Genomic DNA, 27,071 nt, shown 5'->3' with positions numbered 1-27,071 from the left:
CGTGTGGATATGTGAGGCGAGAGTCAGCTGGAGCAGTCACCTGCTTTTCCCACGGGCTGGTAGATGTGCTGACTGCCACCCTGTACCACACACAAACACAGTGTCACGCAAACGGCGGGGGGATGGATGGGGCGGGGGGGGGGATTGGAGGAAAGCGTGTGAAGCACAGACCGGCGCTTGGAGGCTGCCGTCCTCTCTGTCGATGCTTCCTCGACTGTTCCTGGACTCGGCCTTCTGCAGCAGAACAACACTCTTATGAGCCACGCAGCTGATGAACAATATGCCAGGCGTGGAATTCAACTCAATGGCCTCCTCCCTCCCTCTCCGCCTACCGTTGTGCTGACACACGCCTTGAACAGTTACATTTGGGAGAAGTATTCCCACAAGAAAGGAAGTAGGCGACAGAAAAGGAGGCTTTATTTTCCAGCTCCAAGGGAGACACACCGCCTCATTTAGCATCCTCTCATTCCTTCCATCCACGCCTCCTCCCGAGCCCACTTCCCGTCTCCCAAGCCCACTGTGGGCTCCGCCAATCACAACCTAGCTAAACTCCTCAACGTCAACAAGTGCTTCTCTACTCCTGAATCCACACACACACACAACAACATGGACACCTCCTCGGCTATTGTTTCTCTGATAAATCCACCACATGGTGGCGCCATTATCCACATGGTGGCGCCATTATCTAATGGAGCCTTCCACTCTGGCCTGGAGGTGTCCGTGTGTAGGTTTAGGGTGTTAAGTTGAATCCACACTACATTCGCTACACACCTTTAGGGGACATAGTGGCGTTTCATTTGAGCAAGATTAGTTGAAAAACATGGCCATCCTCAAGCGGAACACCCTGAGTTGGTAAAGACGATAAAACATTGAGGATGTACGCTAGCATTTTGACCACCACACGTTACCATGAAGCTTTCCTCCTGCTCCAACCATCGCTGGTCGTCCTCCATCTGCTGCTGCTGCATCATCAGCCTCTCCTCCATGAGGGCTTGGCCCACGCATCCTGTGTCCTGCAGCAATGCATCTTTGTCTTTCAACGTCACCATGTTTGGTTCATTTTCCACCACCCGCCGTGCCGTACCTCCATGTTGGGGCTCCACAGCACCGGATGTTCTGGTCTGTGCTGGTTCCAGGAATCGCCGGCAGGGAAGCCGCCGTGGGCCGTGGGCTGGTGGTGGACAAATGTGAGCAAGAGATGCAAAACCATGCTGAAACAAGACCTTTAGTGACAACAGCACTGGTAGCAAATACAATACACGAGAATGATTTAACGATCTGTAACGACATACAGTACTTATGGTCAATGCATTAGAAACAAATAGCTGTCCACTAAAAAAGGCCAGGCAGTGACTGCAAAAAGACACACAGGAGTAAATCCTATCTGAGGGTCTCCCTAGGGTATGCTGATGTATGTGTGTGTACCTGCAAGTGGTTGTGCTGCGGACTGGAGAAGAAGCCCTCACTGGAGCGGGGGCTGGGGTAACCGGGTCGACTGGGCTGCAAGTCAAATGGAAAATTGTTTGCGTTCCATAGCGGACAGAAGAAGTACACAAAGTTCAGAAGGAGTCTCACTTTGGGCGGAGCCTCATCTGAACCACCAGAGTCCCAAGACACTGTGACTTGTCTTCTCATCTCCATCCTCAGCCTCTCCTCCTGCTGAAGCCTCTCTTCCTCCAGGATGGCGCTACGAGAGCATCGACAGCAGTCGTACTGATGCTTTCCCACACGGGCTTACACGCCGTGGCGAGAGGATTACCTGAGTTGCGTTTTGAGTTCGGTGAAGCGCGGCCGCTTGCTGGGGTCGTATGACCAACATTTGGTCATGAGGCTGTAAAGGGTGGGCGGGCACTGTGGGGGCATGGCCAGCCGCTCTCCGTTCTCGATCCTGCCGATGACGTCGTTGTTCTTCACCCCTTGGAAGGGCTTTATGCCGTACATCAGGATCTCCCACATACACACGCCTTCGAAGGAGACGGCAAGAAGTGACGTCGGCGCTTGGATTCATGGGATGCAAATGAGAGGCTGGCTCACCAAACATCCAGACGTCGCTGGCGGAGGTGAATCTTCTGAAGTTGATGGACTCGGGCGCCATCCACTTTATGGGAAGCTTCCCTTTGGAGGCTGTGTAGACACACAGGAAGTGCCTTTCAAATAGCTGCTGAATCTTGGTGCAAAGGTCCCACTGAAGTGGGGTAGGTTGCTTCTGCGTGAAAAGCTCCCCTGTTATGCGAACATGGCCTCTGAATGGTGTCTCTGAAGCCTATTCATCAGCAAAGGGGAGCACTTGTTTGCTCTACTGAGAAAAGCGGCCCTCAAAGGGTCCAGATTTCAAGACGGCAGCAGAGCTGGAGTTCCGGCATCAAGGCTGGATTTTGGCAAAACACCGCCAATGGTGCGTTGTGGGACACTCACCTTTGTAGTAAGAGCTGTCCTCCATGTAGCGCGACAGACCGAAGTCCCCCAGCATCACGCAGTCCACCGATGACACCAGCACGTTGCGTGCGGCTATGTCCCTGAGAGGCGGAAGATGATGCTTGAGATGCCCAAGGCGAGCATGCTGGATAGAAGGACGGGTTTACCTGTGCACAAAGCGCTTGCTCTCCAGATAAGCCAGGGCGGTGCTGAGCTGGTAGGCAAACAGGATGAGAGTGGCCAAGTCCAGACTGTACTTCCTCACCTGAAGGAAGGAGCGCAGCTGTTTGGGGAGAGAAGACCCTCTGATTAAGCTTTGTTTACGTCACATTTCACAAAACAGCACTCGTATATTAAATACATTTTGTAAAAAATGCCATTCTATAGCGTGCAAAGAACAGCTTTGGACCCACCTCTCCGAGTGTGCACAACTCCATGATGATCCACACCGGGTTCTCCGTTATCACACCGATCAGTTTGACGATGTGAGGGTGGTCAAACTGGCGCATGGTCACTGCAGGACACGTGTGGAGGGAGACTGGTGTTTGGCAAAGGAGAGCCAAAAGCAAAAAGCACAGGGGGGTGCAACCTTACGTGCTTCTTGCAGGAACTTTTCTCTGACGCTGTCTGAAGTGCAGTTCTTACACGTCTTGATGGCGACGGCGAGGGACGGCTTGTCCTGCACAACAACAGCGGCGTTCCACCAATCAAAGCCAAAGTGGAAAGGAAAAGGCCACATGCTCGTTTATGAACAACAGTACAGTACAACAGCAAGGATTTGCAGCGCATGCAGAGGTAGATACAGGTACCTACCGGGATGTTGTAGACTCCTTGGTGGACATCTCCAAACTGACCCTCTCCTATGCAGCGACCCAACTCGATCCTGTCCCTCTGGATCTCGTAGTCCCGCGCTTCCAAGGACAAATGAAATCATGAGAATGCTGAAAGGCAGCATTTCATAAGCTTGTGTTCTAACCACCTACCCATTCTACATGTGCAAAAAGAGAAGAGGCAACGTCAAATAAAATAGAGCTAGCAGCAGTTGAAATAACGTATTGAGGAATAAAAACAATTTTTCTTGGCCAGACAATTATTAGCCCCCCAATCTCAACAATAGTTTCCAACGCTAAGCTTGAATGCCGGACATGCTGACATGCGGGAAAGACGGAAAGACAAAGTCTGTCAGAGGCATGCAGCACTACTTTGTCTCTTGGAGATGAAAATGAACCTTTCCTTTTCAGGTAGTTGCCTCATATCTCTGCACGTTGATCCCAAAATGTGACGTTAAAATATTGAGCTTTCAGCTTTACGAAAATGCCCTGCATTTCCTCCGTAATTACATCAAAACTTCCCTAAAGGCTGTGCATATGGAATCCGAGTCTATGCTACAATAAAATATTAGCTTTTTGTCTGGCAAAGAAAAATCCACAAGAGCATTTGAAGCTTGGTTTTACCTTCCACTATTCCATAGGTCACTGCGTTGGCCACGGGTGGAGGGGAGAAAGAGAAGAGGAAGACAGGAAGGTGAAAAGTGAGAAAGACAGGAAGGACGAACATGCATGCTCTGTGTTGGAAAACGTGTAGCAAGGAGACAGGGATGTAGCGGATACTGAGAGAGGAGCAGACTGGCTGACAGCGGGACAGCCATGCGCTAGTCACAGACTTACTGGAGGGCATGGTGTAAGTGTCCTCTTCGTCAACTATCTCGGCGTAGTCATCAGTTTCTGCAAGGTGGGGATGACAATGAAGACTTTGTCAATGGAAAGGAAGGGGCAAGCCATCACTGTAAAAAGTCTCACTCTTTGGAGAACTCCTGCCCAAAGCGGCACCCATGCAACTCTCACACACACAAACACACACACACACAGACACGGCTCGGTGTGTCCGCCCGCCTGGTGGAGAGCAGCTGGGTTGCGATGCGATGGAGGAGATGATAATGGGTGGGGTCGGGGTAGAGGAGGGCGGAAAGAGTGGAAAAGGAGATAAAAGAAAGAAAAAGGCAGCAGACCCAAAGAGATGTTTGCAAGTTGAGGACAGACAGAGAAGGAGGAGGAGGGAGGGAGTGAAGAAAAAAGGGAGGGAGGGAAGGATGGACGGATCTCTCCTAACCAGATGGCGGTGTTTAAAATAAAATCAGGGCGCACGGGGACAGCTGCTAGCAACACGAGTGGAACATCTGCTGTCCAGCACCACTTTGCACAGGACTCATCAGGCGCTGTGGGAAGACTGGACACCAGTTTATCAGCACTCCTGTAGCGGCATGGGGGCTGAGTGACTACAGAAACGTGGACAGGAACATGACACTGGCTCACAAAACATTAATGAAATAGCCTACAGCGCTGCATCCCACAGGAATAGAATCATTCTATAAAGTCAATGAATGAAAGGACATTTTCACTTCACTACCAGAAACATTAACCATTGCGCAATACTCAAAGCTATACTGTCAGTGATACTAAAAAAAAAAGGGGGGGGGGGTCGGGCTGTGTACTTTTAGCTGTAAAAGTGTTATACAACGTGCTGGAGCACTTTTAAGTGGAGGCTAAGTGTGAGTGAGTGTGTTCCAGTTTGCCCGTTATAGCCATGGAATGCAAACCTCTCCCCGCATGAATATATGACAGTCGGGCCACGTGTGCATGATTGTGTGTCTGCATGAGGAGAGTGAGAAGCATTTGGAGGAATTCCCTTAAAGAGAAATAGCACGGGAAACATGACCAACATTCATCTGCATACTGGAATTTAAAGATGCAAGATACAGTACATAGTGTTGTTGCGGCTAAAAGGAGGAATGCATGCATAACCCCCCCAGAAGGGTGCACTCAGCTGGGGCACCATGAAAGAAGAAAGATTGATAACGTTACCATCCCCGCTAAGAACTTCTGCGAGGTCCAGGAGAGCATGCAAGAGACAGGAAAGCAGATTAGAAGAGAGAGCGAGAGAGAGCAGAGGTTACAACAAGATGGCTGCTGTGGCACCACAGCCTGCAAAGCCAAAAAAAGGCTTCAGCCAGCAGTAAGTTAAGACGATGAATGTGTTAACTTGGGAGGGGGACGGCGAGTGGAAAGAGCGTTTAGACGCCACTGTGGCTTCCAGTGCTGCCGTCTGCGGCCGGTTGTAAATATTTCTCAGAGGAAGCCGTGGATGCAGCTTGAGGTGAGTGCAGAAATTCCAGTGGTGGACTTTAAACCGAGAGCAGGGTCGGACCCTCAGTGTTCTCTTGTGAACCCTGAGCCGAAACGAGTCCGCTACAATGTATTCAGGATTCAAAGAACCAGGGGCTGCACCTTTCCCTTCAGTATTATTCTTGTTTTATGTGTGATTCAATGCACATCTTAAGGTTTACTTGGTAAGGTTTACTTGATGAAATCATCCCATATGCTGTATAGTAACAACATCATCAACCAGTAATAAATACTATGCAAATGCAAAGGAATCGACTGCAAAAACATCTCTCCCACATTTTGAGCTGAACATGGGGGCTGACGTCATTTCAGGGCCGGGTTTGGCCCATAGCATTGCTGCGATCAGAGAGGTTTGGGATATCTTCATTGCTTGGATATCCTCATTGTTTTGGAAGAGCAATGCTTGAATATGTGCAACATCTACGTGTCAAATTGGAAGTCACCAGCTTTGGGAAAATGTCTACAGCATTCCAAGCTGCCGTCCAGATTGATGAGTTATGACTCTGTGCTCTGCTGAGCTTGCAGCTGTGCTTCCACCAATAATAATGTATTAATAATAATAACAACAACTGTGTGCATGTGTATGGGGCTGACACTACACACTCTCTTTCCAGGCTGCAACCTGAACAAGTAGGGCATGTAACAGGTTGTTAGTACAATATTAGGGCATTATATTAGTAGAATGATAAAAAATATTAACCAAGAGAAACATCGTAAAAAGAATGTAGAAACAAACGTAAGTGTTGTGAATGTGTTAAAAACAGGCGGTGAGGAGGGAGGAAGAGAGGGTAGGTAGGTTGTGATGCAGCCTGTTGTCATGACAGCTGCTCAAACGGACTTCAGTCCCGGTGTTAGCTGAATGCTACATCACAAGCCGGCCATGAACAACACAGCCAATGAATACCATTGGGTGGCGACTCTGAACAGAAGACAAAGGGGAGGAGGAAACGCCGCGCCTTGGCTGGCTTAGGAAGTGTGGATGATGGCACCGGGTCTTCGGCCAATCAGAGAGCACAAAGAGGACACGCGGTGGGTTGGTTGGAGGAGAGTTGTACATCGTGAATGGAAGAGGACAGGCGGATATGCGGAGGGGGGGGGGGGGTGGGGTCAGCAAACAGGGACAGACAGGAACAAAGAGAAAAAACAGATGTTGGAGGAAACCAGAGCAGAGGGAATTTCTGGCCTACCTGAGATGGAAATAGTTCTCACTCCGCTCTTCACCGCCTCCAACTTCTTCTCATTGTTAGACACTCTGCAAATACAAGCATATGTATTAACACCGCATTACTGACCTGCTCACCACCTCCAGAAGTGCATCAATCATCCCTGCCTCCTCCAGCCGTGGCGAGCAAAGGCTGGAACACTGAGAGGCCGCGGCAAAGAGGAGGAGACTCACACAAGTGGAAAATATTTGGCTGCCAAACTTATCTCCTTATTTGAGCAGGCATGGGGGGGAGGTAGAGCAAGAGACAGAGAGAGAGGTAAAGACAAAGATTTGAGGTGAAAATTAGCAAAAGGACAAGGAGGTGAAGCAGGGAGAGACACAATGAAGGCCCCAAGCTAACCAACCAAGTGACTGGCACTGGGATTTGGACACGCTGCTGAAACTGAACTCAACTGAAGTAAAAAAAAAAAAAAAGAGAATACTGCTTGAAGTGGACTTACTTTGGAATGGAAGGCAGCGCTCTCTCGCCCTCTGGAGGATGACAAACACATTACAACATGCCAAAGCCAGCTTTTTTATGGAAAGCTGCACCCCACCCTCGTGAGGCTAAGCGGTAGAAAATGAATGAATGAATGAATGAATGTTTTTTCAGGATCCACAGCAAAAGATCCTCTATAAGACAGGAGTGCTCTGTTGTTTTTAACACCTACTGCAAAAACTCCAGTCAAAGATCCTCTACAGTTACAGATCCTCTAGATCCTCTATATTCTATATGACAGGATCTCCTGTCCAATATATTTTGCACATTGGATATCTTTTATTATTATTATTATTTATTTTATTATTTATTGAATATGGACTTGACAGCCTTTATAGACGTAGTAGACGCCAAGATCATCTCATCTTGGAGCACATCATTAAACAGACACAAAATTATAAATGCCTCACTGTGTGATGCACTACATATCGGCAATGTAGTGCAAAACCATAACTATGCAAATAACAATGAAGTCTATCAATGCAGCATGTTTTGTCAATGTAGTGATGTGTCATCATGCTCTCTATGCAAGGAATCTTACATTCTGAACACTCAGCTGCGGCCTGCACATCCTTACCTTTCTGCACTCTGATGATGAAAGAGTGCGTTTCCATGGAAACCAGTCGACAGTAACCATCAATCAGGTCGGCCAGGTTCTCGGCCATGGTCAGAGAGGCTGTCGTGACGGTGAGAGGCTGCAAATAAAAATGGTCATTATCTCCAGAGATGTCATGTATAGTTTGTAGGGGCAGAGACACCAGTGTCATACAGCGTGGATAGCATCCATGGAAAGCTGCTGTGACCATTTACCTCAGCAGCCCCCGCCACGTTGACTTGCAGCATTCCCTTCCTGTCCTTTTCCTCCATGGCCGAGTACTGGATGGACTGAACTTGGGTGAAGTTGGCCAGATGGGTGGGCTTGAAGAGGTGAAAGAGACATGACTACTTCATACCGTATGTGTGTGTGAGTCCAGGGGTGAGGACTTGGACTCACTGCTGATCCTTTGTCCGTCAAGTAGCTGATCCCCTCCTCTGGCCCGATGGCCAGCTCCACCTGGATCACCCAGCTGGACTGCATGATGAATCAGAAAGGAGAAAAATGCATTCATGGAAGCTGAATGCGTGCAACCATCAATGCCGCCACAAGGGGTCGACCTAACGCAAGCCTTCAGCAAATACGACTCACCCCCAGCGCACATTTGAAGCATTCCTTGTCGTAGCGGTAGATGGGAGCGAGGATCTCCAGAAATTTCAGGATGCACTGCTCGTCGTTGAGGTTGGCCACTTGCTTGAAAGTCTGCTGGATGAGCTTACGAAGAGTCTTAGCCTGAAGGAATTGATCAGCCATCCATCATGCTTTTGACAATGGGAAGAAAATCCATCCAGAAACTTTCCATTTCACCGCTTTATGCCTAAACCATGACATATAGGCTGTAATCATCGCTAAGATATTTGATGAGCAACTTTACTAATCCACTGAGCACCAGGAGGGCAGAATAATCCAAACACACACACAAGCATGCATGCAGTGGAAGTAGTACAGTAAAGGCGTAGAAAAGCCCCCCCATCTATAAACGGCTCACTATATATAGATTAGGAATAAAGGAGATTCAGTCTGGAGGTTGAGTTTGGTTCAAAGCAGGTTTAAGACAACATATAGCTGGCAGCATTAAATAAGTATCTAATTCTCACAGGCTCGAACCGACATGCTGTAGCGGTATGACCATCTTATCACATACTACAGTATTAATTGGCCCTGTACCCTAAAAACTGCCCATGAATGATACGGGTAAAGGCCCAGGGTAGTGATACTGATAAAATATAGAGTTTAACCATGTCCAGTATCAGCCCCCGTAGCTGTCCACTCAGAGCATGCTGCTCTGGTATCGTGCCCGTGAAACAACCAATCAGAGAACAGCGCACGAGCGCGAACACACAGTTTACACTGTTTAGATATAATACATGTAATAAACTGAAATTTTTTGGGAAACAAAATGGTCTTTTGATTAAATAGTGTGTGATAATAAGCTCATGATTAAATAGTACAGTAAACCTCGGATATATCGGACTCGGATATATCGGAAATTCGCTCACAACGGACAGATAAAAAAGAACCGATTTTTCTGTAATGCATTTCCAATAAAAATTCATTGCATATATCGGATTTTTTATAACGGATTTCGCCTATTTCGGACAAAATCTCCAGTCCCGTTCCAATGCATTTCCATTAAATTTCCCTCGCATATATCGGATGGCCGCATCGTTATGCTAATCTTGTTGATGTCACTGGCTATTGTCTTTCTCCTGGCTCCAGATTTAGGACAAATATAAAAGTGAGTGACGTCAATAATACTAGCACAGCAGTGAATGAGATCTTAACCTCACTATTGGAAATAACGTAGGCCTGACGGGCGTAACAGGGCCTAGCTTAATTAACAATTTGTTATGCTCAGAGTCCAATAAAGTTAAATTCTCATTACCTTACGTCTCTTTTCATTGCCCAGTCCAGGTACATTGGAAACATAGTCAAGGAAGTGCCTTTTTATAACGGATAAAATCCGATTTACGCATATACCGGATATAAATCCGATATATGCGTAAAACGGACATTTTCCGGTATACGCATATAACGGATTTCGCTTATATCGGACAAAAACAGTGGGAACAATTGAATCCGATATATCCGAGGTTTACTGTATGTGATAATAAGATAAGTGCCAGTATCAGCCAGGCTGATACTGACACTTGGGGGCATGATACCTGGCCTGATACCAGACAAACCATGTGATAACCTATAATTATCAAGAACAATTGGCTTTTTAATGATGTTCTTACAGTAATATATGTCCGCCAGCACCACAAACTTCAGACCTACTGAAGAACGGACATTTTGGGCATGCTTGATGCCAGTCTTTCCAGGAGTGGAGTGGGAGGTGTGTCACACATCCCCAAACCTTCTCAATTGGATTTAGATGAGGGGAACGTGCAGAATGGCCCAAAAGAGTGAGCTTATCCCTCTGGAGGAAGTGTTGAAAAATGATGGATGCCCCCTGCAACATCGCCACATAGCCCGCTGATCAGCAGCTGATGATCAGCCTATTTCACTTTAACGCTTGTTTGCAATAAATTACTTACTTACTAAAACATTTGTTGTCTTGCACCATTTTCTTCATCTTGTATGTTGTTGTTTGTTTTTTTTTTAACCTCTTTAAGATCCAAAATGCAAAATATACATTGTTGCTATTTTTCAACTGGTCTTAAAATTTTAATCAGGAGTGTACACCCCCCCCCCCCCCCCCCCCCCTCAAAACTCAAGTGTCACTCAAGTGTCCAGGGGAAGTAGCCATCGCACTCCATCACTGTGCGTGCCGACATTGCCATGACAACACCACATCTGGCCATACCAGCGGAGGGACATTTATGGAAGATATGTACACTAGCATCCCCAAATCCGCACACAAACATGTTTAGCAAAGCTGTGAGCATGAATGAACAGCCTCTGGTCTTGAGAAGGCTTTGACCGGCACAGACATAAGTCACTCTTTACTACTGTAGCCATCTGTTCTTTCCTGCGTGTGTTTATGTGCACGTGTGTAGCAAGTGGAGTCCATTGAGAGGGAATAATCACATTAAATGACTCCCATTCAGCTGAACTCTAAATGTAACACAGCAGATGTGCTCCAATGTATATGTTTGGAATACCTAATTGTATATGTGCAAATATAGATGATGATTTTTTTTAACGCTCTATGGTATATTTCCCCCGATGAACAGCTGTGTAGTCTATGGAAGTTTCCCTGCGCTGTCCACAAAAAGAGGATGAAAATGGGACATAGATCTCTGCATTCAAGTCCTATCAGACAATTTATGGATGTTTGTGTGTGTGTGTGTGTGTGTGTGTGTGTGTGTGTGTGTCCCTCAAAGGCAGCGCTTTATGTTTGTGAAGCGGCGAGGTGGGCAGCTGGGTTTGATAGGCAGAAGGGGTGGACCCAGGAAAGGAGGCGCGCACCTCCCCCCTTCCCACTTCATTGTTGGAAAGAGAAAAGTGGGCTTTAACGTGACCCCGGGGGTCGCACACGAGCTGTTCCGCTCCCCACTGCAGAGCATCTGTCTCCCCGCCTCTGACATCAGGACCTTTTTGGGATCACACACACACACACACACACACACACACGGACCCTGCCTACCAACGTGTGCCTTAAATTTATCACTGCTCATGAGCACCCACCCAATGTGTGAAAATGAATGAAGTCTCCTGTCAATTGACATTTCATGTGGTACAGTCAAGGCCAATACAGGAATGGCTAGTGTGGCTTCCTCACCTTGACTGAATCCAGCAGGTCTTTGGGGAAGAAACGCCTCAAACCAACATCCTTCCTGGAGAGAGACAAATAAGCCGCCATCAGGAACACAATCTTTACAATCTTGTAAATACTCACAGGAATGTTAATGTCTTTATCTGATCAGCAATTTGTTTTTTCTTCAGCTGGCAAATGACCGACAAAGCTCGGTTGCACAACAGGAGATGGGAATCCTACAGCAACCATGTCTTGCTCAGGTTTCCAAACTGTGGTTTTGGAGAACCAAAATGGGTCTGTAGTAAATGTTTATCTAAAATATTGATTATCATTAGTTTACAAGACCATACATGATCTTAGGTCTACAGGAACGAGACGAGGCGAGGCTCGAACATTACTTTCAAGAACAGTCACCCCTCGTTTATCATGGTTAATTGGTTATCGACCCGACATAATTGGACTAAGAATTGTTGGATTCATGACATTATGGCAATACATAAGTTATGGTGAAGATGCCACACTAATGGCCAAGTGTGAGGTCCTTGCAGCAGCCCCCCCTTTGAAAGTGACACATTTGCAGGGATGAGGGACGGACTGAGACAAAACCACAAAGACAACCAAAATGAAAGGACGGGGGAAAGACAACGGAGACAAGCGGCGATGGGAAGTGGGAGCCATAACGACTGGACATATCTTCTCAGTTGACTGGAGCGCTCGTTAGGCTAATGGGCTGAAAGAAAGACTCGGGTAGAATGGAGCAGCTCGTTAGAGTGGGAGCCAATCCTCGTTAAGGAGCCCCCTTCGTTAGCGCTGGCTGGAGCAAACTTACATCAAGTCATTGACATATTGAGCAAACACTGGAGGCATACAACTGCATCACTGAGCAATGATAGAAGAATCTCTAAAACATCGTCCAACTAGAAAACGGGCACTCACTCCAGTAGTTCATAGTTAGACTTTTTGTCCAGGGCGTTGCCTCGCATCTCTTTGAAGAACCTCCTGGAAATCAGCAGAGTACAGTCAGCCATCCCGGTCAACATTCTACTCTATTCACCTTAATACCCTGCGGTGTGTCTCACCTGATCTCTAGACAGCCCAGTTTGAGGGCGACATCCTGTTCCAACTGATCCCCGATCTGTGTCATGTAGTCATTTTTCACCTGGATGTGATGTATGCAAATAAACATAAGCATATGTTGTTACCCAAAGAGAATGAAATATTTACATCTCCCAGCAACAATCTGGAAGGCCAAGTCTGCAACAAGCCTGCTGACCTAGATGACTCCCAGGCAAAACACAGGCGGCAATCAGTGCCATATGCCTTGGTGTTGAGAGATGAAATGTGTGTGTGTGTGTGTGTGTGTGTGAGTACCTGGTGGTAGAAGTAATTGAGTGTAGGTTTGTCTTCTGTAAACTGCTGTATGAAGCCTTTTGGCAGATACCGGATCCTCAGCTCGTACCTATAGCATATACAAGAATATAAAAGAAGCAATGTTTAAATGGTCTATTCAACCTCTGGGGGGCACAGTTTGAAGAAGTTAAGGATTAAGATGACGGATGGCATCGTCTAATTTGCATGTGCATGTCATATTTATGGAAGCAGTGGGAGACAAAAAGTAAGCAAAAAAACATGAAAAGCCAAAGACATTGAGACAACCTTCTTCTGTGGCTTGTTTTGTATGCCACAAGCAAGACGGAGCCGCCTGTGACTAGCAAAAGTGCACTATTTTCAGAATTTTGCCCATCATCCACAATCCTTGTGTGCACGAGTACACGAATAAACAACTGTCTCTTCTCTGCGCCTTCTAAAGATAGAAAAAGAGATAAAAGGAGGCTGCTCAGAACCTCCAAAGAGCGACAAGAACACTCTATTCACATAATGAGACCTGCAATGACATTATCGAGAATCGATGGGAACCGGAATCAAAATGAGGAATTGGAATCAGAACCAGAATCTTCAAATGAGGCCCGACCCTAAGAAGGAAGTTCTGCGAATGCTGAAAATGACCAAAATGTGGCACAATATTGTATAAGGGTTGCATGCATCATGAATGCACCAGTTACTACATTTATGTAGTTATTCTATAGCTAAGGCCACATTATATATTTCAAAATACTTAAACAATGGCTAAAATAGTCCATAAAGTAACACATTCATAAAGAAAACACAAAGATTGTCTATTTGAGAGGAGCACTCAGCTGTTATTAGAGCTCTTCTGACAAAAACACAACTTAAAGATTCTCTAGCTAATCTGAGAGGAGAACATCGGTATGCCAAAAGAAGAGGTTACATCATCCCTAAAGCCAAAAAAAGTTGCTGACTTAAGTCGCCCAAAAGGCGACATCTGCCTCCCTTCTTTTTTCCGCGGTGCAAAAGGTCTTAAATGCACAATGGCATTTGTAGCAAGATGGCCACAATAAAAGTGATCCACGGCGTGCACGACAGACGGACCCTGCTGGATATTTTTCATGAGGCAGTAATTCACTCCTGCGGCTTTGTTCATTGGCTACAGGACGCTGAGTAAAGGATGCTGGCTGGGACTTTGTGCAAGCCCAACCGTAAGCTCACATCTTATCTTGCAGGGGCAATGCCCTACTTCCTGCCATATTGCATCCATCCATTTTCTATAGCGCTTATCCTCCTTACGGTCCCGGGCCAAACAGAATGAAGGGCTGTATGTGAGTAAGCTGGTTTTCATAAGGCAAGGCCGTATGAGCAGTGTTAGAGTTTGGGTGTCAGTGTCAGTGGAAACAGACTATTCCTTCTTTTTCTACTTGGTTTCAAATATAAATGACGTGACATCCTTTGCGCATCCACACAGATGAATCTTTAAGACGCATTATCTTTTAAAAGCATCTTGCACATTAACAGCCACACAAAAGGTCTCATGGATTCTCACCTCCACTCCTCACCGGGATGTGTCTGTTCATATGTTTCGCGGACGTGAGACACGCCCAGGTCCGGGTGAAGCCAGTGGACTTGGTGGTCTCTGGTTTGGCCACTGCTGCTGAGACGCAGGCCGAAGCAGGACGTCCAGCGCACTTTGTGGATGTCCAGGATCTTCTGGATGATCCCCTGGAGATGATCAGATGTTTCTGACAACTGGATTATGGGAGTCCTGAGGGCATCACTCCATGCATGCAGTCAATTTAAGATTACAGACATGTTGCCAGACATCACATGTGGAGTATGCTCACAGGAGCATGTGTGTTGCCATGTAAAACTCTTGGGGGGTGGGTCTGACCCAGATATGAGGTGTTGGAGGGGTGCTTGGTACTTTATGCATTACAAAAGTGGATCTTGAGGAATTGTCAAGAGGAGAACCAGTGCAGTAGGAAAAGATACCACTGCAGCAAGATGGAGACTGAAGATCATAATACCTAAGCATCCAGAGCTAAGGCGCAGCAACAGCATAAGCATATGGTATAAGAAAAACAAAGCTGGCTTCGCTACACATCTAAAATGACGAATGGCCCAGTCAGTAAACTACTGTATCTCCGCCAGACATGGGAGCTGTAGGTTTGATCGCTTTGTGTTTATCGCTTTGAGAATAAAATGTTAAAATGTGACTGCTATGTTAGCATTAGCTACTAGTACTAGGGTTGGTGTCCTCCAGCACAGCAAGGGGTACTCGAAGGTGTAATGAAGGCCCTGTGTATATGGACATCACTTCTCTGTCAGTCAAACGTCTGAGATGTTAAAGATGTCGAAGTTGAAGTGCGAATGTAATGTTAGCAATGTAATGTTAGCGTAGAACATTTGCAATGTCCCGCAGTGCAACAGGAACAGGAAGGTATCTTACCCTGACATCAGTGGCATCCCCGTATCGAATGTTAGAGGACCAGCTGCTGAGCTCCGTGTTGGTCTCAAAGTGATGGAAGACTTTCAGGACCCTGTCCACGGAGCCGGCCACTGTCCGGTCCGACCCCCCTGCACTGAGCCTTGGGGCGCCACCCAGGAGCGAGTGGTTAAGGTTGGGGTCCATGTAAGGCGTGGCCATGGTTTTCCCTGCCGATACCGCCGCTGCTAGGTGTCTGTCATATTCTGGAAGGACAAGGAAGAAACATTGGCATGAAAAAACACTCCAAAAAAATTCTCCAACAGAATGAAAACAATGGACCTGAGGTGGTTATTTTTCCTGTCTAAATCCCCTACACTGACACACTTCCCCTCCCCACGCCATCAGTATGCGGTGCTGTGTGTTAACACAACTCCCATTCTTCTTATCCAGGAGCTTCCGTGCATACCTCGGCTCCAACACATGGGGAAGGGGCTACAGCTGCTCGTCGCCATGGAAACGCAGGTCCGTCCCCGCCTGCCTCCGTCAGTGCTGAGCACCGACAGGCAGCTGGCGGCCTCGCAACCACGCATGACGCCCTTTCTGCACCTGCTCCCGTGCAGGAGTTACAAAAACCACAGATCCAACCTGAGCCTGCAGCTTCCAGCAGCGGAACATCCGTAAAAAGTTTGTGTGACAACGCAGTCTGATCCCATCCTTTCCAGTCCTTTTGCAGAGAAAGCCACAACCACACTGATTCGGACACTTCTGCTTTTCTTCTGTCCACTTTCCCTTGTGCTCCCTGGCGGCCCCTCTCTGACGACAACACACTGTTTGCTAGCTATCGGGTCTTTCCTGGCCCATGCCTGCACGCCATAGTAACACAGTTGCCTTGGAAGTGTATGGAGACCGTCCCTCAGCAGAGGATTTGGACTCCTTGTTCCCTCTTCCAAACCAGTGGACACGCAGTGGCGGTCCGAGCCAAAAAGACAGACAATTAATTAGTGATCGACCAGTAGAAGGCTGTCTTCTTGTTTAGCAACAGCGGCATGCCATGAAAGAGAGACAAAAGCAGCAGGGGACGGGAGGCAGAGGAGGTGCAGGGAGACCGGGGAAGGCTGACATTGTTTCAGCAAGAATGAGAGGAAGAGGACGGCAAAAGCAGCGCAAATGAAAGTTGAATGGGGAGCAAGAGAGGAGCGGGAGGAGCTTCATGCCGGTCACTGCTAAGCTCTGGTGTTCAATGAAAAGCCACTCCCACCTTTGTCCATGAGTGGCGACGTCAAACCTTTTGGTCACTCATTAAGCAGAAGCTGCTGCTTCTGACGTCCGATTCACGCCATGTTTGAAGTGCTACCATCGCAACCACCTTTCCTCATGTTCACTGGAAATCATATTCAAGTGTCTCCAATATGCCGAATGGACTTTTTAGGAACCTTCTAACAGTCACATGGGTCCGAGAGCCCGTTCATGAGCATCAAACATCTTGCGGTGCACCGATCTGAGTAACACCTCTGTTCCCTGTGAGGGGGGCTTCTGGTGGGCAAGCAGCTGTATGATAATGAATGGCAAATGAAATGGGACTCACCTGTGTAGTAGGCAATCCTGGAAATATCTGAAAGACAAACGGAGGGGGGGTTCACTAAGCTTGTTAAAGTGCATAAAGCGGTCATCGTATTAGCTTTATGGTCAGAGATTACGCCAGGGGATATTGATTGGGAAAAATCAACAGGCCATCAGATGTCAGATAAACAGCTGAAAGAGCTCATTTAAAAGTTTTCTCCTTGATAAATGATGTGGTGCTGCGGACAAAGATAAACAAGCACAATGATTATAGGACTCCTATGGGGTCTATAAAAACCCCTCAGCAGGTTGCTAGACTTTATATACTGAGACGTACAGTACTTTGGAATAAATGCCTCATCAAATGAATGCCACAGGAAGTCCAGGAGAAGCCTTTTGGGTGTCATTTAGTGTGTCAGTGATACAGGTCAGGAGGATAAGTGCTGTGTAGACACCCAGGTCTACACACACACACACACACACACACACACAGGAGGTCCTGAACAAGGATGATGTCATGCAAATAAACAGTACAGTTTATGGACAAACACTAGTGTAATATGAAACCACAGTGTGCATGTGAGTGTGTGTGTGTAGTGGAGACAGGAAATAACACTAATAATACAAAAATGAAGCATTGGTTACAAGAAAAAAGTATTAATTATGTTAAAAAACGCAAGAATAAACTGTAAAATTAAGCTTTTACAAGAATGAGGTCAACATATGTGCCTCATACTTGAACCTTTGTTGTTGTCCTGTGAAAATCCAAGATTTGACTGAGGAAAAGTGAAATAAGTGTGACTATAGTGGCTTAAAAGGACCCTGAGAACTCATCCGTTCATGTGCTGGTGTGACGATAATGACATCTAGATGGACTCCAAAGCCCACCATCTGTTCTACTGATGCTGCTTTGACAGCTTCACAAGCGAGGTCAGTCAAAGCCAAGCACCTCAAAGCTGCAAACACACTTGCCGCTAAAGCTCCTGCAAGTTCTTAATGTCATTTGATGCAAGCAGTCTGCCTCACTGCCTCAGGAGGAGTATGTCACTGCTCTGCGACCCTGCGGACAAAGACGTGTTAGTGGAGCATGCAGTCTAGCATGCAACAACACAGTGCCCGAGGCAACCGGCACACCTGCCGCTCAAAAAGACAGCAGGGAAGCGTGGAAATCACTCTTTTGTATGCAGAAGTTCAGCTGTGACTTACGAGACGTACATATATGACTATGTTGGGATAGATGAGAATGGACCGTCACATTAAACACGCAGACGATGCATAAATCTTGCATGCATGAACCATAATAAGGTCATGTCGACGCATGAGTGCTCGTTGGCGTTTATCTGCAGAAGCACACACACACATGCTCACTCAAGTGTGTGGAGGTGTGGAGGTGCGGCGCTAACGTGGTAGCCACACACTTATTCAGCATCTTTTATTCAGCATCCATTTAGGAGGAAAGGACATGATTGATGTGCAGTTATTCTAGTAACTGCAAGTGACACTGAAATTGCTATGGAAGACATGCTAGCATGCATTTTGGATGATGGCAGCCATGTTGTCCTGCCATGTACAGATATGTGCTTGGCAATGGCCTCAAGGTGTGCATCCAATGTTTGTGATTGGCTGGACACCATCAAGTTACAGTCTAATGTAAAGATGTGGGAAAATTTCAAGTCCAGCCAACTTACAGGGCATCTGGATTTATTTGGTTCACTTGTGTTTTTTTCTCCAAATGTCATTTTCCCCCCAGTTTTTAAGATCTGTTGTTTTTTTTACTCTTTCTGCTTATTTTACCAGAATAAAGTGTGTACTTTTGTGATAGGAAATTCCTTGCTTATATTACATACTTCACAAATGCATGGAGCTTGGCCGGCTTTGCTAAAGGGACGTCATCCTTTGCACACAAACTGCTCTTATTTTGAAGGCCACAAGTGTGTTGTGTGAGGTGATAATGTCTGTTCCCGGTTAAGATGAGCTGGCAAGAATAAATCATGTGAATAATATGTATTTCATTCTGGGTTTAAGAGTAGTTTTTATTGGCCAATTCAACCATTCTGTTTCCTCGGAAATCATAGGGCTTTAGCGTTATTAGAAAATAATAGCACAGGCAACTCAGCAGGGGGTACATGTTTGAAAACCTTTTCAGCAGTACACGTCTGCAGATGCCCAAAGCCTAAAACCGAAATACATTATGCCTACACACAAAACCAAATACTCTAGAAGAATGCACAACACAAGCCTCTAATTTAACATCCATCTACTCTCCCACACATGCAACTTCCCACACACACTTCAAACCAACCACATGCACACACAAACACTGTATACACACACACACACACACCATTATCAAAACTGCACGCTTGTGTCAATCCTTAAAAGTGTCAACAAAGTCCTGATTGCGACAACCTTCATAAGAAAGGGCAAGACAAAACAACACATGAAGTGAACCACGGCCTCTCCTTACCATGGTACAATCCTTCCATTTCAAGTCCAGAATAGTAGAAAAAAAAAGGTGCTAAACTGGGCAAGCCCAGATCCCGGGCTTGTGTGGTCACTGTTAAACCCAGCCTTCCCCTTCCTAATCCCTGACTTCTACTACGACACTGACAGAGCGTGGCATAAGTGGGAAGCAGAGACAGCATCCTAAGTGGGAGGGAGATAGGAATGGATGGATGCATGCATGGAGGAGGAAGGAGGGGGAAGGGGAATCTTTGTCTACCAGAGGAGGGATGGGGGGGGGGCAACCAGATGTAGTCACACTGACTCAAGAGCATCAACACACTGTTCTACTCGAGTCCTGCAGGTGGCGGTATTTCACAATATAAAGCAGGTACATTTTTCCTGAAGCTCTGCCTGCTGGACCTGGTGGGTCACTGCCCCATCTGACCATAACATAAGCGGACTCTACAACTCTCTTTCCATTTCCATTTTTTATGCCTATCAATTTGCATCTATTTAATGAGCCAGTTGAGTCTCCCTTTGAGGTCTTTAATTAACACTAGCAAAAAAAAATATTGGTTATGGCTGTAGTTGAGCAGCACTGAGCAGTGCTGAGCAGCTTTGACTGCCTCTGCTTGCACGTTATGGTTGCCGTACTGTGATGTACAATGAACTCATCAGCGGTATTAAGGCTGGATGAGCAGTTTGCGAGTCCTGATGGCTATTACAACATTGGTTCTGATGCTGTCACGTTGTGCATAATATACTTGTTGCCAGAAGACCACGTGGTCAAAGAGAGACAGGTTCTCTGTTCCACTTTCTCATGCACTCCAAATCATGATTATGGGTGTAGATTAGACATAATTTACAGGTGGCTGTATCTGCTGGGTCACTGCCCCACTGACGCTATGGTTAAAATAAAACCAAATTTTTCAATTAAAATTAACTGCAAATTAACTGCATTTTTTCAATTCACCACCAAGTCTCCCATAGTTGGTGGGTGCATGCTCCACAAAAGCAAGGGTTTTGAACCAGCTACCGGTCCAGCTCCAGGTCCAAATCCTGACTGACAACAAAAAATGAAGTTTTTATCAATAATTACTGATCAAGCAACCTCTCTCTCAATTATTGTCTGCTTCCAATAAGGGCCTAGACACCCCAGCTATAATTTTGAGCATTTAAACTGTAAAGGCTTTGCATCATCCTACTAACTAATATTTTTATAGCATATTACATCCCAAAATGCGACAAAATCCTTGCTAAAACAGACGTGTGTGTGTGTGTGTGTGTGTGTGCGCGCGCGATCCTGCTTGCGTTGTTGCCTTCGAGCCCTCCTGCCTCTCAGACACAAACACCACCCCGAGGGGGCTACTCCATTAGTCATAATGTGACATTCTCAGTACAGTCCGAGTGAAACAGGCTATCGCTCAGGCTGTTCACCTCACTGCCCGTCTGAAACAGACAGATAGAGGCAACAGCCGCCACAGCAACTAGTTTCATCCAAATATTAGAGGATGGCTTGACACCATTTACGGATTTATGCATATGTATTGTTTTATTTCTGAAGAAAAGATGGCACAGTGTCACATTGAGAATCAAACAACAGCATGGCGACGGTCCAATATGACCACATGTACAGTATGCTAGCAGGTTATTCGTGGACAGAATCCCAAGCAAGCAAACAGCCTGACAGTCCAGGCCGGAGTTGCTCAAGACCAAAGCAGATTAATGGGCCACTGGATTACTAGGCCAAGACATCACACACACACACACACACACACACACACACACACACACTACAGACAATGGCAAATAGCATTTAGATGAAATAGAAAAATAAACAGACAACTCAATTTTTGGTTCTGTGACAGATACCGCACCCTGTCTCTATCAGAGCAGGTACAGTTTTTGTCATGACATCGGTTGTACCATAGCAAAACAGCTGAAGGGAGTGGTGGTGGGGTTATACGCGTATCTCTGGTAGCGTATTGTTCATATGTGGAAGCGCGCCATGTCCGGCCCCTGGGCCTTAGTTAGGGGACCCCTGCTATAAGGTGTGCTGCCAGCATGGAGTACCATCACCCTCTAGTGGCACTGCACTTTCAATGTTTCCCGTCTTGTGTATGCTGTGAAAATAGCCGCCATAAAACGGGTTCAAACCAGGAGGAGGAATGGGGGCTGAATGAAGCTTTGTCTAAAAGGACGGCGTTTGCGGGTGACTCATCACACAACCAGACACACACAGACACACCAAGCGCTATTTTACCAAGCCTGACTTCTCCAGTGTCCAAACGTGCAAGTGTGTGTGATGTCATAGCTGTGAGGACGGTGTCTGTTGTGAGTGTGTGTTTGTGTGTGTTGAGGAGCAGAGATGAGGTCATGTGATCTGCTAAGCAGACGCTGATGCACAACGCGCTTGGTCATCCTCCCTCCAACTCCAACTTTTGATTGAACTTGACATATCCATACACCCCTGCACGTCTGAGATGTAGCCTGAGATTCAAGCCTTTGAAGGCAGGTGGACAAAGGCCAAGAACTGCAGGGGGGGCCCTAAACCTCATCTATTTATTGAACAATAGAGCCAACATCCCGTCACAAAACTGAATAAAATAGCATACATATACGCCATAGGGAATTTGCATGGATCATTTCCCCACAGTTTCTGTTTTTCCTTTCACTTTATGACAATGACGCCTTTCTTTTTTGTCTCTGGCTCATGTAATAAGAGACACAGACAGAGGGAGCGAGGAGGCAACAGCTTTACAATATGTGCACCCTTTTTCGCAATTCAGCAAAAATGCCTCCGAAAATGTTAAAGGAGTGAGACTGCAGCCAAGATTTCTATGTCCTATTATTCTGCCTGGGGCTTTCTTCCTCCGGCTGACATGCAGCACCCACTGACCTTCAAGACCACTGCTCTCTCAACCGTGTGTGTGTGCGTGTGCACTTCAGACGACCAATTAGTCTCCAAGTTGTCTTCCAGTGAGAGTCAAGAAGGCTTGCTTTAAAGGGAAACTGCACTTTTTGGGGAATTTTGCCCATCATTGGTGTTGCGTTATTGCACCAGAAATACAAATAGTATTTGGTGTTTGCTGCTACAACAACAATATGGCTGTAGCTGGGTTAATATACAGGTCAGTTATGGAAATTGAACACTGCTGACATTTTTTGTTAGGGCTTGAGCATCAACATAGCTGTGTCCCAATGACATGCATTATTAGCTAGCTCATATTCACTTAATTTCTGGTGATATAATGTACAGAAAAAGGAAATAAATATGTGTTTATGTTTCACATAAGGATTGCGAATGATGGTCAATTTTTTTTTAAGTGCAGTTTCCCTTTAAGACAAGGGTATCCAAAGTGCGCCCTGGGGTTCATTTTTGGCCATGCAGCATTTTTATTGCTTTAATTAAACAAGAAAACTACACGAAAGTTGAAAAAAGCAAAAAGGCATTGGGTAGGGGTGTCCAAAGTGCAGCTTGATGAAAAAAATCAGAGTATATCTACATGGTAGGATATTTACACATCAGATTTATAGTGCAGAATGGATTATTCCGTATGCAGGCCTCCGTGGACAAAAGTGTGGATGTTTAATGTTGGGTTTGTGCCAATGTGAGAAACGTGTGTTTTTGTGCACATGTCCGGCTAAGTGCAAGCCCCCAAGGAGCCACAAGGTCATTAGCGATGATGATGTCATTTCCTGCCATTGTAAGACAGACCGCAGTCTACCCTGCACACAGGTTTCATCCACACAAATACCAAAAATAGTGAGGTGAAGAAAATACATGTACATGCGACACAGAGGAAGAAGATGCGACATGGTTACTACACTATACGGCCTTGAAGTGCAGGCTTTACTTCCTGCATGTATACCCAAAGAAGAGTAGAGGGTGTGCACAGTGACAATTTTTCATCTCCATGTAATCATATGCACCATGCAAAATGTGAATCCTAATCCTGGCCCATCGGCAAAAGTCACTGTAGATGAATTGAAAAATAATGAAAATAATCAGATCTCTGCTGGATCTGGTGGGTCACTGCCCCACTGGACACTAAAATGAATTGAATTTTTGGATCAAAAAACAAGCACAGCTGTGGCTGTAGGCAGCCTCCACAATATGGCAGTAGCCGTATTTCAAGTAGCAGCTTGGTCTACCTCTGCATGCACGTTTTAAAAGGGGTGTCCAAAGTGCAGCCTGGGGGCCATTTGCCAAGGCTATTTTTTATTGCCCCCCTGCACATTTGCAGTTATAATTTATCAAGATTTTGTTTAAATATTAAGAGAAAAAAGTCTCAAATTGATGAAAATAATATGAGCAAAAAGTCATTTTTGTGGAATAGAAGTGAAATATACAGTATGTTCCTCTTGAAATATGTTATCAAAACTAAATGACGTTGTCATTTTGGAGAAATAAGGCAGGGGGAAAGGTTATATGATAGGAATAAAGTCAAAGTATTAAGGGAATAAAGTCACAATATTACAAAAAGAAGATTTATGAAGGTTATTGTAGAAGAAAGCTGAAATGTTTAGGAAATTTTTGGAATTTTTTTTTAAATGAGCAAAAATTTTAAAAAAGAGGAAACACTGAAACACACAATAATGGACTTTTTCAGCTATCTCACAATGCTGAGATGAGATGCATACATAGCTGGTTCATAAATAACCGTGTGGTCAAGGAAAGCAATGTTTTTTTCTTTTCCACTTTCTCATGAGCTTCAAATCAATTCTAAAGTGATACAAAATGAACTTGATCGCCGGCTCCCAATTAACGCCCTGTCCTTGTTGTGGTTTAAATAAATAAACTCCCTGGCTAGAATCCCAGCACTTATTGGGAAGCTGGACATTCCTCCTGACACACTGATTGCTATCATAGCAGAGTCATGCAGCAGCCGGCTGGCACTAGACTGCTGCCTTTGTCACCCTTTCTCCCGCTTACTCGCTTTCCATGACCAACAGAGGCAGGAAGTCGCTTCACTGGTTTGACAAAAATAACACTAAAATGGGAGGAACTGAAGCTGAGACTGTTTTCTGCAGGAGTGACTGCCTCTGTAAGATCTCTGAGAGCCGTCAAGTGTTTCTATAAATACAAGCGCTGCTCTGCAATTTACACACACACCATTGCCACGCCTGTATTAGCCTGCTGTAACCAAGCACATGAAAAGAGGCAAAGCCAGCCGGCCGTGGCACACCATCTCAACAGCGATTAGCTTCTTTTTACACTTGAAAGTTTCCAAGAGAGTGATTTCTCATTCCAGGCACGTACGTGTTACCATCGACTGGGGTTCACTTATTTTTACACTTGCATGACTACATCATAATGAAGTGGATTGTGTCCTTGCGCAGCCTGCATTCAAGCTGGTCCTGTGACACCCACAAGCAGGGTCGTACGGACACAACGCATAACAAGGGAGTGTTACAAATCCGCTGACATGAGGAAACACGTGCGCATCACCTGAGTGGTCCACATCGGACTACACTGTTTAAGATTCACCAGCACGCCTGACCTAAGGACCACATCCAATCATTTCCAATGCCACTGCCCTTGTTCACTAGCACCAGTGGAGGAAATGATGCAAACATGAGGACTGCACAAGAAGTCCTGTGCTCTTATTAGTGCACAGAGGGACTCACTAGTGGATGCTGCAGTTCATTAGCATTTTCTTGCATCTGGAATGTGAAGTAGAAGCAAATCATACATGCAGCGAACCGCAGCACTACCACACAACACTGATGGTCAATTTACATCGACACAATCCATAACGCGGCTCATTCTCACCTCTATAGCGTTGTTCTTTTCACTAGGGGCTATTTAAATAATATAATAAAAGGTACAGATAGTGCAGTATCAACACACCTTTAAGGGAAATAGAAGTACTTTACACATCCTTCACATGACAGGAGCGCTCTGCTCTTTTTAAAAGGACCACATCACTATACTGTATGTGAGGGGACCGATTACAAAAATTACTCAGCAATCCTCCATATTAAAGGACTAGCTTAACCAGTGCAAGAAAGCAGGTCAAAGACATCCTATTCGATTGGAGTGCCCTGCCATCTTCAAAAAAAGTATGTCAAAGATCCTCCATACAGCAGATCATAATTGCCCTGTTGTTTAATGACCTTCGACAAAAAAAAAATATATATATATATATATAGACAGAGTGAGTGTTCTGCTGTGCTCTGCCTAATGTCATTTGCGGGCCAGAACTGGTCCATGGGCCGCAAGTTGAATATGGCTGCCTTAAAAAGCCTCAGGTGAGGATTTATAACTGGACCACATAAAGACACGGGTCTTTCTGTCAGGTGAAAAATACTTCAAAACCGCTTCACTTTAAAAAAAAAAACAAAAAACAGTGCCCAGTGGCTCAAATAACCACCTGGGAGGGAGATTTAGGAGAGAAAAGTGGGTTAATCCACTCCAGTCGTCCTCCGTGGAGGTAACGTTACTCCATGTGACTTACTTTATTTTACACCCCCCTGGCTTAGTCGCTATTAGAAGCTAATTCAACTCATGTTTAACGGCGAATGACAGTGGAAAAAGTAACGACAAATACTGCTAATGGGCTGATATCCCCAAAGCAATGAACGCATCATTTCCTTTTAGCTCCTGAAGTAATCCCACCTCTTAAAAAGTAAACTTACCGCTGACTGGTTCCTGTGGACGTCCTACGTTCAGCCTTCAGTCGGCTTTCAAACTGAAAGAACTTGCTGGAAGATCCGCTATCCCGGAAGAATGATAGCTGCTGGCGGTGTATTATCGCTCCAATCTCGCCTCCTCAGTCTTCTCCCCCCTTTCGTTCGCTCCGGAGTCGCCTGTTCCTGCTTCCCCTCTTCGCCTCGTCCACATCCAACATTCCAACATGGCCGCCGCTGGGAGACACACGCACACACGAACGCACTCCTGGGCGCGTGCACAAACAAGGCGCTGGCACGCGTCTGAATCCTTGCCTCGGGTTCAACAAGACACGCCCACTTTATGAATGAATGGGAGAATGAAAAGGATACCTCTGGGATCTCCGATTAATTTACTCAGCCAGTACGGCTTCAACTTCGACTGCCGTTTGTCGAAAATACTAACTAAACTTTTTACTGTTTTTAATCAATGAATCAACGAAGAACCCGCTTGTAGAAGTTAAGTGAGTTCAGCCTTGTAAATGTAAACTTTTTTGTGATATAACTTTAGTGACATTGCATGCAAGTTTTAAAAGTGACACCTATGGCGATGACGAGCCAGGCCAAGGTCTATCTCCGTCTAGCGGGCTCCATCTAGTGGTACTCAGCAACACATGGGCATGTCGTGTGAGATTGGGCAGCATTACGTTTAGACTATACTTTCAATTTAAATCGTTACATTTGGCAAATATACAATAATACAATTTTCCAAACAGATCGTACACATGCCGTGACCCGGATTCGAACCGGGGTTGCTGCGGCCACAACGCAGAGTACTAACCACTATACGATCACGGCAGACAACAGCAATGGCCACCGCAATCCTTCTGATAGGGTGTTTGCCTGCAAGATAATCATATGTGTAGGAATACAGTTTATATATAAATATATGTATGGTAATGGTAGCTAAATAGACAAACCAAAGGCTATAGTGTGCAAATTCACAGTTTATTCTAATTTAGAGCATTTCCCCCGGTGTAAGGCAGCGAATGTACAGCAGGTAGCGCCATTGCGA

The 27,071-nt window shown here is 45.8% G+C and overlaps 1 protein-coding gene and 1 non-coding gene across 15 annotated transcripts in view; both read right to left on the bottom strand.

Moving 5' to 3' along the window:
• LOC131101502 (focal adhesion kinase 1-like) overlaps window positions 1-26,352 on the bottom strand; it is a 28,929-nt gene extending 2,577 nt beyond the window's left edge. For 2 of the 14 annotated variants that reach the window (XM_058046736.1, XM_058046741.1), the window contains exons 1-27: window positions 15,846-16,453; window positions 15,401-15,642; window positions 14,498-14,673; window positions 12,970-13,057; window positions 12,678-12,757; window positions 12,535-12,597; window positions 11,623-11,677; window positions 8,487-8,627; window positions 8,295-8,372; window positions 8,111-8,218; window positions 7,878-7,995; window positions 7,263-7,293; window positions 6,785-6,849; window positions 4,083-4,139; window positions 3,229-3,326; window positions 3,010-3,094; window positions 2,829-2,929; window positions 2,583-2,698; window positions 2,416-2,516; window positions 2,035-2,124; window positions 1,760-1,964; window positions 1,576-1,687; window positions 1,426-1,500; window positions 1,085-1,171; window positions 909-1,013; window positions 172-234; window positions 41-80 (exon numbers count right to left, since the gene is read on the bottom strand). In XM_058046736.1, coding sequence (XP_057902719.1) covers window positions 41-80; window positions 172-234; window positions 909-1,013; window positions 1,085-1,171; window positions 1,426-1,500; window positions 1,576-1,687; window positions 1,760-1,964; window positions 2,035-2,124; window positions 2,416-2,516; window positions 2,583-2,698; window positions 2,829-2,929; window positions 3,010-3,094; window positions 3,229-3,326; window positions 4,083-4,139; window positions 6,785-6,849; window positions 7,263-7,293; window positions 7,878-7,995; window positions 8,111-8,218; window positions 8,295-8,372; window positions 8,487-8,627; window positions 11,623-11,677; window positions 12,535-12,597; window positions 12,678-12,757; window positions 12,970-13,057; window positions 14,498-14,673; window positions 15,401-15,642; window positions 15,846-15,969 — 2,704 coding nt within the window. In that variant the 5' untranslated portion in view covers window positions 15,970-16,453. Of the gene's footprint in view, window positions 1-40; window positions 81-171; window positions 235-908; window positions 1,014-1,084; window positions 1,172-1,425; window positions 1,501-1,575; window positions 1,688-1,759; window positions 1,965-2,034; window positions 2,125-2,415; window positions 2,517-2,582; window positions 2,699-2,828; window positions 2,930-3,009; window positions 3,095-3,228; window positions 3,327-3,869; window positions 3,891-4,082; window positions 4,140-5,276; window positions 5,295-6,501; window positions 6,592-6,784; window positions 6,850-7,262; window positions 7,294-7,877; window positions 7,996-8,110; window positions 8,219-8,294; window positions 8,373-8,486; window positions 8,628-11,622; window positions 11,678-12,534; window positions 12,598-12,677; window positions 12,758-12,969; window positions 13,058-14,497; window positions 14,674-15,400; window positions 15,643-15,845; window positions 16,458-16,964; window positions 16,992-19,406; window positions 19,551-26,026 lie in introns of those variants that run through there. The other 12 variants (XM_058046737.1, XM_058046730.1, XM_058046731.1 and 9 more) reach the window with 12 other exon arrangements.
• A 430-nt stretch (window positions 26,353-26,782) lies between these two features.
• trnah-gug (transfer RNA histidin (anticodon GUG)) lies at window positions 26,783-26,854 on the bottom strand. Its single transcript has one exon. It is a non-coding gene; the product is annotated as a tRNA-His (tRNA).
• Window positions 26,855-27,071: the final 217 nt, after the last annotated feature.

The sequence above is a fragment of the Doryrhamphus excisus genome, chromosome 14 (genome assembly GCF_030265055.1).
Source record: "Doryrhamphus excisus isolate RoL2022-K1 chromosome 14, RoL_Dexc_1.0, whole genome shotgun sequence".
Taxonomy (NCBI): domain Eukaryota; kingdom Metazoa; phylum Chordata; class Actinopteri; order Syngnathiformes; family Syngnathidae; genus Doryrhamphus; species Doryrhamphus excisus.
The sequence above is the reverse complement of the archived record's forward strand: the minus strand, read 5'-3'. Positions and strand labels throughout refer to the sequence as shown.